At 41.0% G+C, this 22,929-nt stretch overlaps 1 protein-coding gene across 2 annotated transcripts in view; it reads left to right on the top strand.

The window, feature by feature from the left end:
- TAFA1 (TAFA chemokine like family member 1) overlaps positions 1–22,929 on the top strand; it is a 230,397-nt gene that overhangs the window by 178,413 nt on the left and 29,055 nt on the right. The window contains exon 3 of one of the 2 annotated variants that reach the window (XM_086470217.1): positions 5,414–5,554. In XM_086470217.1, the coding sequence (XP_086326343.1) occupies positions 5,414–5,554 (141 nt within the window). The remainder of the gene's footprint in view (positions 1–5,413; positions 5,555–22,929) is intronic. The other variant, XM_086470218.1, reaches the window with a different exon arrangement.

The raw sequence follows: 22,929 nt of genomic DNA, 5'->3' as shown, positions 1-22,929 counted from the left end.
AAGTAAAGTATAGTATTTTCCCCTGAGCACAGTGTAGTCTGTAGTTCTGGCACATTAGATGGCATAAACATTTTGATTAAAGCTTATGAATGTATTAATTACACCTGGGAAGTTTCCAAAGCTTATTCAAACTGCAAACTCTTCAAACTGCAGCCCCCAAATCTGAATTCTTTTTAGCAAATGTAAAAATGGCTATCACAGGGTTGCCTTTTTTTTTCTAGGATGTTTGTATAAAGACATGAGGTGGCAAGGGTACAAAATTTTTTACCCATTACTTTCTGTAAGCACTTTTTCAGAAAGTCTTCAAGTGTCTGAAGAATTTTTACTGTCGTGTTGTTAAACATTTGCTTGGAGTCTCAAGAACTTTAATTCTGTTTAAAGTTTTCTCTGATCTCCTAAGTCTAGCAACATCTACATATACTTAAGCATTTATCAGATTAACATAAGGGTATATGACCCCACAGGGGATGATAACACTGGAACGTAGGCTGTCTAGCTGAATCTGTATAAATAGAGCTATCAAAATCAGTAAGAGTCCTAATGAATTGTCTGGAAATGTTGATAAAATTGGTCCATATGATTTTATTTGCTCATTTTCCCATGGTGGATTGCTTATCGTGTGACAGAGGGCAGAATTTGAGCAGCAAAGCGCATGAAGTTGTTCGGGTATCACAGTTTTTTTCGCAAGTACCATGCACAAGTTCTTATAACAACCTTCAACTGGATTAGGTTGTATGGTGCATTGACAATGATAGAAGCAAATGTAACAGAGGATCTGAATTCTAAAATCGCTGGGCGTATGACCCCGAAAAGAAAGGCATATCTTATCTATCAAGCGTCTCTGCCTCCGCCAAACAACCCAAGAAGTCTCACCTAAGCGGTGCTTTGCTCATGCATTCATGCACGCGTGCATTCATTATGACTGACCTGCCCTAGGAAGGTCCATTAAGTGGAACTCATTTCAAGCACAGATGGTCCTGAATAGCTTAATGTCTGCCTGGTGGCCAGAATAAGTGAATTCTTGATGGCCTTAGACTTCTGATCACATACATGCAGCCAAGGAGGAAATGAAAACATGTTTATCATTTTGATAAACAACCTCTCTCATTGCTGCAGGATGCTCCATGTAACTCAGCAGAGTCAAATACTATTAAATTGTCATCACTGTCAAAGAGAGAATGTATAAGTTTTGCTACCTGAGTTATAGTTAATGACTTCCACAATGTATAACACAAATCAGTACTGCTGTTTGCCTTTTTTATGTTTGTTTACTGATAAGTTCAGTCTTGGCTAGAATACAGAGGCGAGTTATAATTTTGAAGTGCAAAATATGCTTTTATTATTACCTCTCAGCTAGAGATATAAAAAACAGCGATGACTAGAAGATGGCTTTTTGGCTTTTGCCAGGCATGCGCTCAGACCCTATAGGTGATTAGAAATTTTAAATCACAGCCACCCACAGTAGGCTCATACTTATGATAAAATATTTCACTCTGCAGTGTGTAAACTCAAGGTGGCTTTATAACAGAGACAGAAATGAACATGATCTTGGGAGTTAAGTGTCCTCAAATTAAACCATTTGCAGAAGTAACAAACAATTGTCCTTGCTTTACAGTAAGAATGATGTATAATTTCTACAGTTTCATATTTTAAGCCTATGCAAAATAAAGACTTCCAGAAGGCCGGAAAGTATGAGCAGAGTCATAATGCCGCAGATAGTTGTCATCTTCGACAGCCCAGAATCCCTCCTGGCAGCCAGTTCTGTCCCTCTTGCTTTGGCAGGCATCACATTTCCTTCATGCAAAGTTGAGGGCACCCTGTGAACTGACTGCTCAGAATGGATCAGATGTTCTTACCATCAAGTCCTGCTAATGTTTGGTGTGAAGAGGATATAAGTCATGTCAGGGTGTTTTCATTCATCTCTGAAGCTTCTTGAAGAAAGATCAAAGCTATTCCTGATTTGCAAGTTCCTGTTCCATTTCTAATCTTTTTCTGATTTTCTTGGGGCAGGAGGGAATTAAAAAATCGTAGACTATTTTTCTTGCCAGGTGGATAAAGCAGCCACTTCATGAAGTGTAACTGTCAACAAAACATTCAGAAGACACTTAGAGGATTTTTTAGGACCCTTTCCTCTCCTTTCAAGATCAATGGCAAATCCCCTATTGACTGGAATGAGTTGAATGAGGCTGCTGCTGCAGAAAAAAAGCCAGACGCTACCTTAGCTCAACAGACTATAAACTTCCAAAAAAGACATTTCTGTTCTTTGTGACAAGGGTTCAAACTTTTGCTACACTACAGCCTATCAGGTCAATAATTCACATTTTTTCCAGGACTCCCAGCACTCTAACATCTTATCAGGTCTTCCCATAATCTCGAAGAACCACTGAGAAAAAAATCACAGGCTTAGGGGCAGAAATCCTCAGATATTGGTATTACAGCATGTCTTGGTGCTGTCCCTCCCACACACATGCAAAAAAAAAAGTTGGAAATTAAAAATAAAAATCGCAGAACAAAAGCTACTTCACATATACATCTGAACATGGTAAATTTTTTTCGGTGGAAACTAAAGACCGATTCATGTTCCTCTTCCCGCTCTAACTTATTTCCTCATTTGTACATCTGAAATAGAGGTTTAAGTTGAACATCTCCGCTCCACCCCAGTATATTTGTTGTGTATACATATATATCTATTTCTGTGAATAACATAATCAAGTGTTGGCTTGATTATTGTCTATTGAGTATTTGTTTGGGTAGCTGTATCTATTCCTATTTTGTATATGGCTTTTAAAAATTCTAACATGTATATGCATGGTTGGTAAAATATATACCAGCAAAACACATTGCATGCAGTGCTATCCAGTAGTCATTCATCGTCTGAACACGTTTTAATGGAAAAATCTGACCCCACATAACAAATGTTCCAGGAAAGCAGGGCGTGTAATACGCAGAACTTTCTCCGTGTGAGCTGGATTTTCTCTTCTGTGTCAGCACTGGGAAAGGTCTTTTTATTATTGTTATTATTATTTCCATTACAGTTATTGTCCGTGCAGATAAAAGTTCCAATTAATGCACTTAACTGTCTAGTGGTAAAAAAAGTGGTTTTTCATTGCTTTTATAGTTTCATTGTATTTTGCCACTCCTAAACAACTATACACTTTGAGTTAAATTCTTTATTGCTGCAGCAACTTGAGCTTCCACATAACAATTAAAGGTGTTATAAAGCTCATCCACCACAACCCATTATTTTGAATAGATAACCAAATAAGCAAGACTAGCTCGTGTGGTGGTTATTAGTACTTATACAGCAAATTAGTAGAGAAAACTAGGCATTTAGCTTGTTCACAGATATTTACCACACAGTCTATGTAGCCTAAAATTAGAAATGCTGATTACTGCATACATTATCTTTATTGTTGAGGTTGCAATCAATAAAATCACAAATCTTTCTTCTCTTAGGGCATGACCACAAGATGAGTTAAACCAATAAAAATCTTTTCATTGCTTTCACTATGATTTGAATGGGGGAACAGGGAGTTTATCTGAAGAATTACTTTATAGAAAAATACAAGCATTTGGGGCTGAGTTGATTGTCACAATTCCTCTTACTCCTAAGAGACACTTAAAAGACCATTTGTCAGATGATGGCATTCTGAATTGTTGGGATCTTTCTTCTGTGTCACCTATTGGCTTTCAAAAAGCTTGTGTCAGCAGGCCAAATGCACCTAATAACTAATACATGAAGAAGCATTTCTCTCCAGATGAGTTAAATATGCACTGCAGAGTTAGTCTTGCCTTATGCTTGCAAACTCGTCAGTGCTTAACCCCATGACCATGCAACCTAAGCTCGTTTGCCCTAATGGACACTCCCAGGCTTTCATCCACTGGCTCACCCTGTAAGGTCAATGGATTGAAAATTTAATATTATAAAATATTTCCACAATTTGTGGGGTCCCTGTTCATTGGTAATTGTTACATCACTTAATGCTGCGGGTGCACCTTATGGCACACCACCGTATGACCTTAACAACATGTAGCCAAGGGAGATTCTGCCCTGCCCACCTACTCCAGTGCTTCACCACAGAAATATCACGTTTGTAGAACCACTAGGTAACAGGACTCGCTCCGAAGCAAGGAGATGCCACTGGACTCCCACACCTTTTCCAAAATCCCATGTTCACAGCCAGATGTGGATCAGCATCTCCACACTGCTTATTATCCTACCTGGCTGTAGGGTCACTATAGTGTTCAAAAGCTCTCAAAGTGGTTTCAAAAAGAGTGAAAACCAAAGACAGGAATAATGCTTTTAATGCTACAGTAAAAGCAGTATACAGTTAGCATTTCATAGTGGCATAAAGTAATAATGCTTTTCTAGCAAATCCTACACACCCTGCTCTTCAGTAGGCTGTGCACGATGTTTTGAGCTAAGTTTAAACAAATCCTGCCAAATTTATGCCGCAATTTCATAAAGTAGCCAAATATCTGTGGAGAACAGACTGGCACTATGAAATACTTGGTGATTATGAGCTAAATACAATCTGAGCTGAGGAATGGAGAAATTACTTGGGCAGTGCATTAGCCCACTGTGGTGTCTCATCTCCTTGCATTGCACTGCGAAGGTGAGTGGAAATAATACGCTTGACCCCGCATTTCCGTGTCTGGCATATGTCACAAACACCAAGTGTTCATAAATGATAAGCCATCATCTATCTGTCAATCATTCCTTTGTGTTCTCCACCTAATCAAACTATTGCAAATAAAGAACAATTAGGGAGAAGACAGATAAAGCCCGGTGGTCTCACACACAGTGGGATTGTTTCCTGCCCTTCTAATTTAGCGAGTGGGGTAGCAAAGAGAAGTGTTGTCAGACCATCCTGTACTCTGCAGAGGCTGATTGTCATCTGCTAAGGTCTGAGTACTGGCACAGAATCAAATATGTGGAGAAAAACCTTATTTCTAGATGGATTCACTCGGTCCCCATCCTTGTACAAGAGAATATTTGAGGGAAGAGGCCTCTAATATTACCAGTATAAAATCAGTCAACAGTTGTTGCACATTTACAGTAGTGTGTTATCTACATTTTTTCAGGCCCAGACCTTGACACAGTCATTTTTAGGCCAAAAATTCTGCTGATATCAGAGAAGCTTCTACTGTAAGACAAGCAAGCTCTATCTACTGTGGAGGGACATTTATCTGCCTTTCCTATTAAAACTGAAGTATAGCAGCACCTGGCTTAGTCAGGGGCACGCATAATGGGAGAAATAACGTTGTAATCCCGCCTGTATAGAAGCGGTGCAGAGACACAGACAGGAGCACACCTGGGTGCTTTGATTAGCCACTGCTGCTCTTCCTAATCAGAGTGTCAATATTCTCTTTTTCTTTTTTTTTTTTTTTTCCTTTTTTCTCTTTTTGCCAGAAGGAGGAACATGTGAAGTTATAGCAGCACACAGATGCTGTAATAAGAATCGAATTGAGGAAAGATCACAAACAGTTAAATGCTCCTGTCTACCTGGGAAAGTGGCTGGGACTACGAGAAACAGACCTTCCTGTGTTGATGGCAAGTAGCTCCTCCTGTATATATGTCTCTGTTTGTGTACCAACCAGTAAATAGCTTTAAGTCTATATGTTATGCATAGGAGCTTTGTTGTCTTCTCTATTTAACAAAACAGAAAAATCTGTAAACATAAGTATACATTTACACAACCTTGCCTGCTACTTTAGTGTGTGGTTCTGTGCTGATAAGTCATGTTAAGATTTACTCAAAAAATTAAAGTATAGCATTCAGTACAGGCACTTAGATAAGTGTAACAAATTCTGTGGCAGAATCAAGCCCTTAATAAATAACTGGGCAAAATTATCACAGGACCCCCCACCCGGTGCCACATTAGTTTTGATTCATAAATTTTTCAAAGGACAATGGCCATTCATTTTGATTTAATTAGCCATTTGGAAAGTCAGTGGCAAAAAGATAAATAAATTAATCCTGTGATCTTGTCCTGTAACATTAGAGAAATCTAGGAAAAAATCTTTATTTTTTGAAATCGCTGTTGCTGTTTCTTGTCATGGGGATTTTTTTGCTGAAGGAAAAACACCATGTTATTTGTGTCTGGGCTTCATATCAGGTCTAGCTCCACAGGGTGTATTCCTCTCTGGGGCTCCCCTGCCGCCGCTGCAGGGTGAAACCATGCAGGAATCAGGGAGAGAACTGCGTCTTGGAAGTGCTTAGCAAAATGTAAATCTCATAAGAAGATGGGGAGTAAGTGGTACTAATCCTATTAGTTACCCTTCCCAAACAAGCCGCTCCGTGTTGCAGAATCCCTCTGTGCAGCGGCTTTGTGAAACAGTACCTTGTAAAAACTCCTCACTGTTCTTCACAGTAAATGTCTGGTGCCATTGTTTATACCACCCCATACTCAAAGGTGCTTTGAAGACCCAGGGGTCATTTAGGCTAGAGTTAAGGTGGGCTCTGCCCTGGGATCTCCTCATCCTTCCCATGGCTGGACTTGCAGGGCTGGCGGTGTAGCTGCGGGTTTTGGAAGCACCCAACATTTCCTCTTTGGGCCTTTGGCGTTCAGCTTCCCCCCGAGTGAGTGACAGGGGGAAGCTGTACAAGCAAACATTGGGAAAAAACGGTTTCTTGTGGTTTCTTCTACCATGTGCAGCAAGGGAGCGTGGGCTGGCCCAGTTGTATCCCAAAGTTAGACAGGAGTATTGGTGGGTGTTGTGGACTGGAGGATTGTGTAGACAAAGCTCCAAGGCTTTGCATATTCAACACCAAAAAGATGAGAGATTGGGGGTGCCTTGGAGGGATGAGAACCTCATGTTTTCTCAGCAAGTATTTGTGGTCTGTGCATATCTGGTTTGTATATTAAAGATAGAAAGAAAATGTTTTACTATTTCAAAAATGGTTTCACGTTTTTTAAATTATGAGGCAGTATTTCATAGCTTGTTACACTGGGAATGTGATTCAGCTTCTGAGCTCGTGACTGAAAACACGCTATGAATGCACCTGTGAATGATTATGCTTTATTCCACATTCTGTCATTCTGTTATTGCTTAATTACCCTTGACAAAAAGAAGCTTTTTTTTTTTTTCTGTTAAGCGCACTCATAAAACCGTAGGTGAAAACTATAGCTGGTCTCAACCAAAGTCAGCCGTACAAGCCTTGAAGAATTTCACGTTCTTCAGCAGGTCATGAAAAACAGAGTCACCAGATAGAGCAGAGACACCCCATTAATTCAGATCTCATAATTCTGTTCAGAGAAGAGGAGCTCAAAGAATGCTCTGTTCAGAAAAAAAAAGTAGAGTGCAGGTGTGGACTGGAGCCTAATTGCTCTGTCAGGATTACAATAAAAAGAAATGTTATTGTCTGGAATTTTGAAAGGAGTAAGGATAAAACAAAGGCTAATATAAAGGTGCAAAGCTAGTCCCATTGAAGTCACTGGTAAGACTCACAGTGACTTCAGAGCCAGCAAACGTGAACTACAAAGGAATGTCTTCCCCTTTCAAGTTTAGTTGTAGTCAGCCCATGGCTTCTTTTGTAGATGGCTGGTGAAGGGTTCAAAAGCTCAATATGCAGCTCGTCAAAATTAATAGAAGGGGCATTTTCTTTGGCCTTCGTTTTATCCCAGACTTCGCTTTGTAACTTTTGACATACTGACCTGCTTTAAGTCAAAACTTTGACCTATTTAGTGGTTCTTGTTAAGGCAAGAAGGCTTTCTTTGCCTAGGCAAATTCCCAAAACTTCCCATGGGAGTCCCATTGACGTCAGTGCTTTAACTCACACAAAGATTTGGGATTTGCTGTTTCTTTTGTACATGAGGACATTCCAAAAGGTCATGGACAACTTTTTACCTTCTTTACGTACCATACTGAAAGGATTAAGACCATTTAATCTCACACTGGATTTTACACTGTATACAGTTTTGAGCTGTAATCTGTCACTAAGAAAGCTTGCTTGGGTCCATTAATTAAAAATCCATGGTTATTCAGGTACAGCAGTATACTCACACCCAGCACCTTTGAGAGGTGACAAGGACTGGGAGGTCCCATGTTAGCAGTTTGACGCCCATCTGCGGTTGATTGCTGCCCCCAGCCATCTCCCCCTGACAGCTATTTAGTAGTGTGTATAGAACAAGCCGAACCTCAGTCTTGCCCTGTTTATACCATTGGCAAACAGTGACTTAATGGGATCAGAATCAAGCTTTTGGTGTTTCTCAGTCCAATTTAATCAGAAAACACCTTGTCAAGACTGATGCTTTGACAGTTTGAGTTCATGTTACAAAGGAGGGTTTGCATTGCCTTCCGCTCCTACCAGCGGTTGCTCCAGGACACAGCTGAGCTGTGTGGATGGGACTGTGTGGAGAGCTTGCTTTGTTTTCTGTTTAAGAGAGAATACAATAAGGAGTCAGCTTAACCTTTTTAATAAGTATCAGAGGTGATAAATGATCCTTTTATCCTCTTGTTGTGAGATCTCATCCTGAGGAGCACACCATCATAGTACATAGGGCTCACCGAAGCAGTCCTCCTCTTGAATGAGCTGAAATTCAGGCTTAGGGTGTGTTATTTGTACTATGAAGGGTGGGATGTTGCTGTGTATTCCCAAGCATCACTTCCTGCCAAGTACAGCAAACTCTTTTTTGGGGGCTTCATCTTAAAAAATTATAGTGAGGCCAGGCCGTGGCAGCCTCAGAAGTTATAAATTATTCCTTGCAGCTCATTCTGTAGACGCTGTCCTAAAACCTGCCTCAATAGCCAATGAATTATGTAGTAGCAATGGTGAGAGCAAAACAAAAGCCAAATCTTGTCATGAAACAGAGATGATATGATAGTTTCTGTTTCTTTGCCTCTTCCGTTGCACATTTACTTTCATGATTCCCTTCACTACCTCAAGGTCTTTTTTTTTTTTTTTGAAAGATGGTTTTGAATGCTGCCTTCCCTCCCTATAGTTTATCTTGCATGCCACTTGGCAGTAGCACATACCACAAGGCGGCAATCTGCTCAGCTCTCTGTCATGGCTATTATTATTTTCTCCATTTGCCCAAATACCTCTCCAGAGCAAGTCCCAAATGGATTTACTTCGTTTGTGTTACAGCAGCTTGAGAGTCCCTTGAGAGGGGAAAGCAGTATCAAGCATATCAAGGGAGTCCCCTGCCCTCTGCCTCCAGAGCACAGGGGACCTGTGCAGCGTAGCCTGTTACTGACCTACTCCGCAGCCATGCTGTTGGACACAGCGAGTGCATTGGCTGTCTGAAGGTACCAGAGCAACTCCAGATCTACTGTCCTGCCCACAAACTTCAGAGATGGCCAGGGCCAGCACGGGGCTTGGATTTGCAGCTCGGACTAGCGTGCACACCCCCCTCTAGCTTCACACTTTGATGAACCTGCTTCTCTCTCGTTTTCCTGTTACTGCAGGCACCTTGGTGTGACGTGCAGGCTGTTTCTGCAAGGGTTTCTTAGCAATGCTTCTGAATTTGCACCTTCCCTCTCCAGTGTGCTTACAAACAGTTCGTCTTCCCCATTTCAGAAGCCCATGAATTTTCCTTCTCCTGCCATAGGCTCTGCGGGCCTATGAGGGCACTCAAGTGTCAGCACAAGCAGCTGGGATTTGTCCCCTTGCTAGCTGGCACACGGCTAGTACAATTTGTCCTGTGGGTGGAGGTTTTATTCCTTTATCTTTGTTAAACGATTTGTTCTTTTGGTATTGTGGTTATCTAAGAGAGATGCTCCCAGTAATTTCCTCTGCTTCTTTATAGCAATTCCTCTTGCATCCTCCTGGTAGGGTCAGTGGGCACATGACAATTGTCCTTTCGGGTGTCAAGCCCTCGTCCTTTAGAAAATTTGTTCGCCTCTCTGAATAAAGATCAGTCAGTGGCTCCAAAATTTTAATTGTTGTCTCTTAAGTTAGTTTCCTGTTATTCCACATAAAACTAAAAGAATCTACTAAAAACCAACAACAACAACAAAACCCAAACAAACAAACAAAAAACCCAAATAAACAAACAACCCAACCAGAACCAAAACCCTCATATATTTCTCTTTTTTAAAATAGATATTTTTCTATTTTAGAATTTTTCACCATTACCACTACATCTTTTACATTAAGTGGGACTAAGATTTCTTCTATTGTTCATATAATATGTGGAGGTATTCTTAATCTTGTTCATTACTTAATCAGGGCTTCCTTTCCTGCCCCATCTTCCTTCTCAGTATGGAATACATTGAGCATAGTAAATCCCTGATGGAAAAAAAAGTAACTTTTAAATATCTTTAAAATGGCTATTTGAACATTTCCTAGGCATACTCAGCATATTCTCAAAATATTTAAATATTATTGAGGGATTTGCATTCACACTTCCTTCTGAAAAGCCATTTTGCTTTTGCTTTCTTACAACCCAAGACACTTTCTTCAAATGAATGGCTGCAGACTGCTTCAGGTTCGGTGGTTCTACCAGATCTTGGCATCATACAAGGTTTCATAACTTCAAAATAACTTTCTTGTGACAGTATCAAATGTAAAGGTTATACCAACACTGTCATATTTGGATCAGGACCGTAATGTCCACCTCTCAGTCTTCATTGACCTAATCTTCATGCAAAATTGATGTCACCTTTCTGAATAGCTAAGATCTTCTTCTGTGGCTTGAATAAAGTTGGCTGTGTGAGCCACAGAGCAGCAATGAGCAAGTGGCAGGAGTGAATTAATACACTTATGTCTTTTTTTTTTTTAATTGTTCTTTATGGCTTGTCTACACATGACTTGCAGTTTTCTTTTGTTGCTTCCATTAGCAAAACAGTCTTATGGCCTCTTCATTTATTTATTTATTTTTGGTTTGATTTGTTGTTTTGGGTTTTTTTAAGCAGTTCATTTTAGCCCTCAGTATAAACAGCATGGATATTTGATTGGACATGGGGGTCTCCAACTTTTCTACACTCTAGTTGAAACCATGTGAAAACTCTCCTATCTGGAAGTTTCCCATCCCTGTAAGGATACATACTTTTACTTTCTGCTGCACTTCACAGTGTCTGCTCGCGTTCCTTCCAGGATATCGGTAAACAGAACTGGTCCTAAATGGTCACACTGGTCAGCCAGTGTGAAGGAGGCAGGAACAGAGGCTAATGAGCCCAAGGGGTCACTGCATAAATATTAACAGAAGAGCTCTAATAGTATTTTCTCAGCTCCAAAACTTCACATGATTGCTATAAAAATTTAATAGGAATACAAGATATTTATAATTTTAATACTGTCACTTTTATAATGTGAATAATGTGCTTTGTACCGTAACACTTACAGTGGTATTGAACAATTCTGTGCAGTCAGTATGTGGTTATGTCTGTGTGTTCTTCAAGGCCTTTGAATAATATATAATTTGTTCATCTATACTGAAGTTTACTGTGTTATAGTCAATGACGCTCTCAGGCACACTTTTTTTAATGTTTGAATTTTTCTGTTCCCTTTTCTTCAGTCTTCTCCCAGTCTTTTTTGAACTCTTTCAGAGGCAACCTCAATATTTCTTGTGCAATTATCTGTGAAATTTGTTGGACCACAGAGTATGGAATAACAGAAAAGCACTTGCACTGGCTTTTTAAATCAGTCACAAAGGGACTTTCATGCAGGTTGTGCATGTTGCCAGGGCTTTTACAAAGTGAGGTGACACCGGTCAAAACCAACGAAGAAAAAGGAACCTGCTACTAAAATGCTGTGCGGTAGCTCTCCCTCTAAATTATTCCTGTAAGAAAGGTCTGTGCATAGATCTGAGATGATCCTATTCCATGTTGTCTGCAACACAGGATTTGAAGCATTAGCTCTCAGGCAGCAGGACTAGTGTTTTAACTCTGCACGGTCTGCTGTTGTCCTGTTTCATACCACTCATGCATCAGGGGAAAGGGAAACCACTCACTGATACAGAACAATAAAATCAATTTAATCGGGTATTTCCCTTTCTCCCAGACTGGCTTTGGATCACATCAAGTTTCGAATCATTCTGTAACATATAAAATATTAACGTGCATGGGCATACTTCAGATTTCCATTAGTTTGAGGATGTGACCCTGTGAATTTACATCGGACTTCATCAGGACAGCATTAACAAACTAAACACAAGTCTTGGTGACCTTTGGGAGCACTGTGACTTTTAACACCTCTCTGGGCCAGCTCCTCACAACTCTCCAGTCATATACTGGGTGGTTGGTAGTACATATCCTTATTTTTCCATGGGCAACAGTGGGAGCAGAGAGAGGACAGCATTCATCATCCCTTTGCTGGCATTTGCCCTCCTTTGTCTCACCCAGGACCTGCAAATGAAACGGTCATAGCTGGTATGTCGCTCCTTGGGCAGACAGTAATTGCAGCCATACTGTTGATATGAGTTACTTTATTTTATTTTTTAAATTATGGATAAAATGCCTATTGTGGAGTGAGCATTCACAATTCAAGAGCGCTGTGTTCCTGCAGTACAGAGGTGTAGCATATCCCCTTGCAGGTCCCTGAGCTGACGCTCAGCCCGTGCATCCTCGCATTCCACCCACAGCACTCGTGCTACCCCGGCTCGCCCTGGCTAAGGGGAATACAGAAACTACCCGGCTCACCCTGGAGTAAGTGCAGGATTCTAGCCCTGTAGAGTCAAATGAAAGACTCCTATTGACTGTGGGTCAGGTCCTTAGTAAATGCTTTGTTAGATAAAATCCTGTATCTATCAACACTTACATCAAGTGAAAATGGTTCACAGTCACAAAGCCAATAGTTTTCTATTTATCTAATGTGTACTTTAGGTGGTATCACCAGAAAGCCTTTTTTTTTTTCCACTCTGTGAAAATACTTTCAATCAATTCTTATTTCTTGAAGAAAGGGGAAAAAAATGTGTTCTGAAATCCAAGGAGTCAGCTTCTTATCCCTCTAGCTGTGCTTCGGCCTAGATAAGAAGAGATCTCAGGGTCCCATATTATTAATGCACTGTCTATATGAATAACGAGCAGGCTTGGTGAATTATTCCACACTCCTGGGAAAATCTATAGCCCTGTCCTTCTGCAGCACCACTGGAACTGAGCAGGAGACTCGTATTTTTTTGATTTGGTGAATTCAGATTACTTCATTTGTAAGAAGGAAAAAAATGTATCTGTTCCCCACTGACACCCATTTAGTAAGCTCAAAAAAAATTTCACAGCATATCACGTCCACTATTAAAAAAGGAAGGAGAGAGAAGCCTAACTGTCTACTGGAATATTTTAAGACTTTGCTTTTGTCCAGAAACATGTCTTCTTGAAACGCCCTTGCAGCCACCCTGAAATTGCATCCAGATCCTGAGAGGTCTTAACTTCAGGGGGAGCAAAGGCAAAACTGGCAGCAATGCTGCAGAGTAATTAGTTCATTTACCAAGGCACAGCAGCTCTCATTACCGGCTTGCCTTCTAATCTGCAGGGCAGAGGCTGAACGGAGCAGGGGGAAGTATGTGCCTGACCCTGCTGATGGTGGGTGAGCTTTTGTGTCAGAGCACAGCATCATCTCCTGAACCCTGACCGTCAGTGAGCAACCTGGGGAGAGCGGCTAGGCCATGCTTCTCCCTGAACAAGCACATGTACAAACATACAGACGTGTGTGTATACATATATATGTGTGTATCTGTGTAGAGTCATCCTGCTGTAGGTGGTACATCAAAGCACCCGGTGCTGTTCAGGCACGTATGTATGTTTGCAGTGATCAAGGCACACAGGGGGAGGATATTCAAGGGTCCAATTTGCAGCCACCAGCGAGGGCTGCCGAGGTAGGTGCTTCCCCATCTCTCAGCAAGGGCTGCAGCATTTGTGCCGCATGCAAACATCCGCCAGGCATTAGGGAGAAGTAGATGGATGATCATGTCTTTCTGGTGTGAAGATGGTGCAGCTAATGAGATCGTCTGACTGTGAGTTTATGTGAGTACATCTTCATCTCAGCTATAATTTATCTCCCTACCTATGTCTTCTATTTCTTTCTTTTCCAATTGACATTGCGGTTTCCCATGTAGCAAAGCAACCACCCTTTTTAATATCAAGCCCATAGAACAGCTGACTAATACACCTCTGATGAAGTGCAGAGAGCTCACTTAAATCCCAATTTCCGCAGGAAAAACATTTTCTTTTTCTACTTAAGAGGGGGAAAAAAGCCATAAGTCATGGCACTATCTCCATCTGCGTGAGGGGCGGTCATTTTTCCAGGCTCCAGCTGACAGGTTTCAGTGCCGACACAGAGGGAGCAGAGCCCTCGCAGCCAACCAAGGTTCACAAGCAGCAGCTTTATGGTGAAATTAGAGAATGGAGAGGCTGCGTAGCAGTGTGAAGACACACTGGAACATATAATTACTTCACCTCCGTGAAGAGGAAAGTAACCTTTCTATGAAATACTTGCAATAAGCCTGCTAGAGGCTAAATGGAAAAACAGTAGGAGTTTTCTCCTCTTATAGGTAACATTAAGCGTTAATCACAGCACTGGAAAGAGCCCGGTAAGGGGTTTTAGAGGCAGGGACTGCAGGCACAGAGGGCAGCCAGCCATGGCGGTGCGCCAGGTACCGCAGGGAAAAAGAAGCAAAGCTGGGTGGGAGAAGAGATGCTAGAGAAAATTCCCTTGCAAGGCTTAAACCCCAGGCAGGACCATGCAGGTGAGCCCCATGAGTTCAGGTAGCATAAAGACTGGGCATGCTGCCTGGAAAGCACAGAGAACAGCCGAGAGAAAGGGGTTTTTACAGCTTTGGGATACACAGATTTACCTTGGCGAGGCCGGAGTAGCCCAGAAGAAGGGCAGCAGTCCTCCGTGACCTATCTGCAAATCTACAGATGGTAGATGTAGGGGTAAAAATACCTTCAGCAATGCTAAGGGAGGGTTCTCTCACATCAAGCCAGCATCTAGCAATGCTGAGGGAAAGATTTCCAAATATCAGGAACTAAATGGAAAAAGCCTGCCCAAGAAGAGATCACAAGGCTGGAGTGGGCAGCGGTGTGTCAGAGCCAAAAAGATTTGCTTGAGGGGGTAACACAGAAGCATCTCCAAAGAGTAAGATCTGCATATCTAGGAGGGATTTGTGTGTAAGACACTTGATTTTTTTGCATCCATCACAGCCACTGCAAGGTTTGGAGTCTGGTTTGTATCTGCCCTCTGTGGCTGCAGCAAGGCGCAAGAGAAAGAGCTTTACTTGCGTCTGTGTGGAGTGATGTTGCCAGCTGATACAGGATGTGTGATGTCCCAGGAGTAAGGTTTTAGATCTCTACACCATGCCTTTAAATAAACACTGGGTTTATCTGTGCCTTGCGCAACAAAGCACACGTGCACGGTCCAAGTACAACTTTCAAAATGCATTCAGAAAGTGGTTTGACATCCAGAGACAGATTTTCAGCCGGTGTAAATTGGCTCTTGAAATCCAGAGAGACCTGCTGGTTTGTGCCAAAAGAGGACACAGTTTTTTGAATTTAGGAAAATTAACAGAATGGCGACCGGCTATTAATCCTTGTTCAGATTCTTCAGGGAATATACGGGACCAGTGTTCAGCTAATTGGTGGCCAAGAGGAGCTTAGAGAAAAGTTAAGGTCGGGTTAGCATTGGTATCTGCTTACACCAAATCTCTGCAGTAATTCTGATGATAATCTGTCTCTGCCAGGAAAGACCATATTACTAAATGGCTAATTCTGCATAAGCTCACATCATACATCTTTTCTGCATCGGATACTGTGTTTTCAGTGCACCAGGGCTGTGAAATTCTGCTTGACTACAGGTGTCTCTAATAGAGCGTAGAAAATACGTGATCAGAGTATTGCAGAGCGTTAAGTCTTTTTCTTTTCTTTCAAAGCTACCTTCTATCTATAAACATGGAGCTAGTTCACAAGGCTTGAATGTGGTTTGCAGGATTAGGATTTGAACACAAAAGAAGTGGATGATTAAGTAAAAATGGAAAATGCTGTTACATAGCGTGCTCTCTTTAAATTAAGAGGCGAGGAGCTGAAGTTATTACACACTGAAATTTTAAAGAGACAATGACCAATTCTTTGTAAGAAGAATACACATCGTTAATCCTTTTATTGATGCAGTGAGTTCAAGTAAGAGTCACTAATTTAGCACTGGGATTGTCCATTGTGTTGAACTACATGAATTAATCTGGCAACTGCAACTACAGGTGGACAAGTCAACAAGTGTTTAATTGATTTCAGAGAATTGATTATCCATGAAATTGATCACAGACGCCTTTCCAGTTCCTCCTCTCAGAATACAACCAGGTAGCTATAGGACCCAAACCCCTCAGGAGTTTGTCAGCCTATAGTCTGTTTTGGGTGATTCTTGTGCATTAACATTGCAGAATCACCTTACACTTAGGAATTAAGTAAGTACATTGCAAGTGAGCGATTTGTTTCAAATCTTAGACTTTGTGCTGAGGACGTGTGCTATTCAGCACGTACAGAGCCTGCGGATTTTGGAACAGGTCTCTATACATAGGCATCAGAAAGCAGTTTTACTAATCCAGTATCTAAAGCATTATTCCTCTGTGAGAGTTAAGTGTTTCCACAGACCATTCAGTTTACTACAATAACTGCTTGAAGTTAAGCAAACACAAGTGCTGATGTAGTACGGCAAAATTCAATATTATTTTAAAAGTGCTGCCCTTCCCTTTTGAAGTTATCAAAAGACAGCGGTGTGGAAAGGAGCTGTGCTTTACAATTTAAGCATTCTGCCCTGTGTCATTAGTACATAAAACCTATTCTGCAGGCAGATGGATTGCTTTTAATATGTGGTCTTGTGTAATCATTTCCTTTTGATTACAATTCCTAGGCAGCAAGCATACAGCAGCGTTTTCAAGATGCATGTGCATGGTCAGTACATTTTTTTTTAATCTTCCTAATGTGCCCAGGACTCACAAACAGCAAGGTGAAACATCAGCACAAACCATCACTTAGGAATGAAATTGAGAAGCGAATGACACTGTCCTAACTGAGGATGATGGTAAATCTCCCATTAACTCAAATGAGAGTAGAAAACATATCTCTGTATTGGTTTTATTATTACAAAATGCCCTCTCCTTTTTCTTCAGATGTCTCCACGAACCACCATCAAATGCAGTGGTATGTAATACAGTTATGCAAATATCAAATGAACTCTATTTCCTTTGGAAATTTCCTTTCCTCCTCTTGAAAATGGCTAACTGGATGAAGACATTTTAAAATAAGAGCACCTGTAGTCCCTGTTAAATAAAAAAAACCCAAAACCCATTGCCATAATGAACGTGTGTATCACATTAGCGAGATCGTTATCTGGGGACACAGATATCTATTGCTCTGAGCAGGATGGGGGAAAGGAGGGTGACCACTGCTTTGAACCACAGAGCACAGGAACGAAATAGTAAAGGAGAAAATCCATACAGTTTTTGACAGGTTGTGTTACCTCTGGGATTCAGCTCAGTAGCAAAGGCCCAGCCTCGTTATTGCACTGGTGCTATTCATTTCTCTTGTTTGTCTGTGTATTGTGATGAATTTGGTTCATCTGAATGTCAGGCAGGGAATCAGGGGAGGAAATTGTGGCGGAGCTGGAGAAGCATAATGCTTCTCTCTAGCACAGTGACGGGCCCTTTCCTGGGATGGATGTGCAGTTCTGGCCACTCGGCTTCAAAAAAGGAGGTGAGTTAACTTGTGGGCCTAGTTGTAGAGAAAGGCTTTGGCTGCTCAGGAGACCAAACAGCCTCTATTGAGAGAGAAGAGTTGTAGGGCAGCCAAGCATCGGACGAAGGGGTATGAATCTGCTGTCTGATCAGTCCGTGGGCACCGGGAATGGAGAAAGGCTAAGTATAAACAGTGGAGGCCGTAATAGATATAAACTCCCCATCATTAAATAGAGGTTAGAAATTAGAACAGTCCTAACTCTTAGAGAAGGATGGCAACAGCTTCCCAGTAGGGATGCCAGCAAGTTTTGAAGACTTCCAGTGTCTTTTGCCATACCTACAAAAGGCAAAGAAATTTGTATTATTTGACAAAATAACACAGCAGCATACTAGTGAACAATGGATGGACCGCAGACTGATAGAAGTCAATAAAAAGAGCTGTAGACAGACTCATAAGAATTCATTCGTGTGTTAGAGACACAACAAACTGCATATATGTTTTGTCTTTAATATAGCAAGAATTGATTCAATCTAGGAAAAAAAAAGATCTTGTAACAGAAAAATCACACTAGTTTTCAGGCAGCTGCTTTTCATAAAGGGCGACATCTGGGGGGGTTGAGTAATACTTTCTGAAATGCAATTTTCGAAATCCAAAGTATTTTGTTAGTGCTGTGAATTTATTAATAAAACAAGGGGAGATAAATTGCCAAGCAGATATATAGAAAAGTTTCATCCCATTTTGAAGTCTTTAGTTACAGTTTGACTTTGTTTGATACAGTAATTTTTTTATTGTTTGGCTGGCCAACATTGATATCTTTTTTTATCCATTTATTTGCAATAATGTCCTGATAAATCAGTTTTAGCAGTGGAACCAATTAATTCTCCATTGTAAGTATTGACCTAGCTTTTTTCTTAATCTGTTCTATTTGTTGGAGATGGCAGTGCTGGACTTCCCTGAATAAGCAATAATGAGAGAGTATTGCAGGATCCATTTCTACTACTCCTCTGAAGCAGTGCTTGTAAGTTCTGTGTGGTCATTGCAAAAAACACGCATTCGAAAACAGAAATTAAGTAAATTATAGCCTTGCTACCTGGCTTGCATTCTTCAAATGGCCCCTGATGCCCACAAGTGAGGATTCTAGCAAAACCTACCCGTTTGAGTTTGCAGATTTCCCAACTGAGTTTTCCCATTAGCACATGGCAGGATGCAAACTATGATCGGAAATGATTGGCAATTACAATGGACGTGGTCTAAATGCATTGTGCGCAGCCAGGTTTGGTAAACAAAATGAGTGGGGGAGCTTCTGAAATTCCTAAAATTCAAATGTATTTACATACTATCTAGATATCTGTTTTACTGTTTACTGGCACTGAAAACCTTTTGAAACCTGATACAATTTCCTAATAAAAGGAAATAATTGACAAACCGGCTAGAAGCTTATGCTTTGAATGTAGCAACGCTTATGCAAAGGCCTTTAGTGAAAACTCCTGCAAGTGCACACTGTAATGAATCAGTGTGTTTCTGAAATAATCAGGAACACTCATTTGTAACAAGCTTTGGGTTAGACTCTCCCTGTGAACCACTTTCATTTTAAGCTCATTATTTATGGTAAGCATAGCCACACTGTTCATTCATTTTGCATATTCAATTTTCAAGCCAAAATATAGGAGCTGCATTAGCTTCAGCGCTCCCAGCAGGTAATCAGCCTCCTGCAATATCAAACCTTATGTCACCAACAGTAATAGGCTGAAATAGTCAGAGCCTCATAAGGACTGTGCCTGCCCAGTTCCTATTAAAATTAATGGGGACTGGGCATCCATTCCCTCTAGGCAGCTTTGAAAATATCAGCCAAAATCTAGTTGTAAGCATTAACCTTTAGGAAGTTAGTGTTGGCAGCCTCCCACTGCTCTGTAGTAGTTTCCAAAATCAGTAGCTCTGATTAGACACGAGCCCTGCATGAGAGCCTCCAGCTCGGGTTTGACGGGACCACGTCCTTAGAGGCTGCTGGTGGGGAGCAGCTGTGGGCAATTCACAGCCTCAGGCTGTTTTGGCTGAGCAGATCCTGGGGAGTCAGGAGGTAAATCGTGAGGCTGCTCTGCCACTTGTACCAGGAGCCGCCTGAACTGAGCATGAAGGGTTTTAGGTTTTTTTTTCCTCTGGTCTTCAGAGGTGAGGAAGCCAGTCCCATAAATGTCAGTAGAGATGGTGTGAAAAGGCTACCCTGCCCCTGAATATGAGGCAATATGGAAGTCTGGGGCAGAAACATCAAAATATTACAGCCTAACTGTTAAAATAAGCACATTTGGTATAGAAAATCCTGCCTGTGAATGCTTTTATAAAGCTCTGTAAGGAACTCCTGCCTTGCTGATTTAACCTTCTTTAATTAGGGGTTTTTTCCCTTTCCTGTCTATATTTGTAAAGAAAAATAGTGTGACATTTGAAAAGAAAAAGGGGATTAGAATCATTTATTATTGGATTACTATTAAACCAATAGAAATAGCACTAGAAATTCATGGTTTTAAAGAACCTTCAGGTCCCAGGTCTAATCCATGCAAATGATGACCTGTGAGAAAGTAGTGTTGCAGGAATAAATTTGCTGTGGTTTGGACTGAAGAATTTCAACCCAGCTAATAAACTCTCAGAGTGCATGCCTGAAAAGTTAGCTGGAAAGCAAACTGTCCCCTTTTAAAAATTTTTCATCAAATAGTTCTAAAATAACCAAAGTGTAATCAACACGCTCAGCTAGCAGATTGTTCATGGACACAAAAAACATTCCTAAATCAAGTAAATTACTAACTGTGAAGCATTTGCTAGGCTCTGCTTTACAAAGGACGAGATAAGAAGCAAATGTAACACAACATACTTGTCTGTATTACTGACTGCTACTGAAAATGCAAAGCGATAAATGTGCTCTTTCATTTCCAATGGTGCATCATTAGTAGAAATCCTGTAAGGACCACCTGGATCTTAATGACCTGTTACACTGCATCCTCTCCACCATTGTGAATGCCAGGTCTGGTTTTTTGGTGGATACCTATGCCATTTTAGGAAGTACTTATCGCATTTTGCTGCATTTTTATTCTGCTGTTCTGACTTTTTACTTTCCCTTCCTAAATATGACTGTCTAATAGTCATGGATCTGGAGGAAATGTGTAGTAAGGAACATTAGCAGTGCTGGCAGATCTCAGAAGAAGCAAAAGGGCCAGCCAAAGCTCTCCTGGTTCTGCTGAGTCCACAGAATTTGAGCAGAATTATGGGCAAGGCTTACTGCAGTATCCCTGTGCTCAGGGTATGGATCATGTGCTTGTTCTGCTAGCTTTTCCTGAAATATTAGGTCTTTCTGAATGTAGCTTTCTGTAGAATACAAATCAGCTACGTTAGCGTAGCGTCCTGCTTGTATAACATATTTTGGTTAGGTCTACCCTGATATTTGCTTACTTCATAGCGTACTACAGCATGTCAAAGAATGTAGATGCTGCTGCTTCCTACAGTGTTTTTCAGCTAAAAATGACAGGTGGCTGGAATTGTTACAGTATTATTTTTGTGTGTTGTTTTCACTAAGAAAACAACCCTGTAGATGTTGAGAGGTTCTTGCCAGGAGTTTTGCAGAGACCAAGGGGGCTATACTTGCACTCCGAAGTCTAACAAGGAGCAGCAATCTACTAGTTTATGCTGCAAAACAAGGCAGGCATCCAGCAAGGGCAGGAGCACAGGCTTCAAGTAGTGGAAAAAAAAAAAATTGTGCTGTGGGCAACACATGAGTGAAGAGAGGTTACACTGAAGAGCAGGAGCAGGCTTGCCATGTTAGGTAATACTGGATACAGTAAATAACCTCAAATATTTGGCATTCTTTTGTTTCTCAGAAACCTGAAAGAATGTGCAGTAACTAAATAGGTTAAAGACATACACTGTTCAGATGACTGTTACTGTACCTGTGAAGGATGAGATAAAAACATATAGCATGGAGGGGCAGAGAGGGGGTGGACCCACGGGGTCCTGTTCTATACTCAGTCTGGGGAAACCCTAAGGTAAAAGGAGATATTCCTACAGCCTGCGTTCCATTCTCATCCAAAAATACTCTTCCTTCCAATTTGTCTTTGGTGTCAAAATAAATGAACATGTTTCATAGTGATTAATGGTGTGCTGGCTACACAGTGAATGCTGGTAGGCATACAGCCGATCAGTGAAAAGGATATTTTCAGAAAACCTCATCATATTTTGTTTTGACTTTATGCTGACATGTTGAATTTTGGCAAACAAGTGGTGAAATTCAGCCAGTTATATAGGCAAGCATGTCTGCACATAGGCACACACAGGGGGAGAGAGTTACTTGATGATTCTGCTCCTGGAAGGAGATACCTCTCTGGAGAAATGCTCCATTGCTTGGCATGTGCTGGACTGCTGGTCACTGTTTGCCCCCGGATTGTCCTCTTCAAGGATTATGTCTGCAGGACAGGACTGCAGGAGCATCCCTGCAAGACCACCCAGTGTTGTGTGGCACTGTGGGAACTGGCAGCCACTGCGAGGCAGGTTGATGGGAGAGAGAGGCTTACCTGCCTCTCACCCTGCCTCTGTGCACCCCCTCATGAACCACCTTTGAGAATGAGGTGACAAATGCTACTGTGTCCCCGTCTTCTTTGTCAGATTGCCTTAGTTATTTAAAAACTGCTTACAAGGGTTTAGAGAAGGGTCCAAAAAAAGCCTGCACCCTAATGCAAATCAGAACATCTAGGTTTTGACAGAGCTTGTTATACATGAAGTCTATACTGTATTTATTCACCTAGACACCTTAACTATTATGTACAAAAAAGAATGACTACAGCACAATATTGTTTCTTTCACTACCATTGATCTTTAATTTCCCACTTCAATTTTGCCCTCTAGATTAAAGGTGGGTTTTTTGTGCTGCTGTGTATGTGAGATGCTTAAAACTTGCCTGAGATTTCGATTTCCAGAGCGTTCTGTGAAGCTGAAGTTGTAGCTTATCTAATATTTTGACAGACCAAGCTCTGTGTTGCAAAAGTCAATTTAGTTTTAAGCTGTTGTTTTCACCACTACAGTGAATAATCCAATTTTTAATTATTTTATATGTTATTTTATTATTTTTATGCATTATTTGCTAAAAATTTAGTTGTTTGTCATTATTATAATTTTACTGGAAGGGACACTGGAGGAACCGAGCCTTGCTGGAATAGATTGTTATCCAGTGTAATGTATTGATCAGGTCAGGCAGTAAATTAACAGGAGCAGAACACCATTAAATTTTGAACTTAATTGCCTTCTACTCTTAATTTCTATTGGATATAATCAATAGGTGCCAGA

The sequence above is a fragment of the Leptosomus discolor genome, chromosome 9, assembly GCF_034619465.1.
Source record: "Leptosomus discolor isolate bLepDis1 chromosome 9, bLepDis1.hap2, whole genome shotgun sequence".
NCBI lineage: Eukaryota > Metazoa > Chordata > Aves > Leptosomiformes > Leptosomidae > Leptosomus > Leptosomus discolor.
This window is presented reverse-complemented; position numbering and strand designations above follow the sequence as displayed.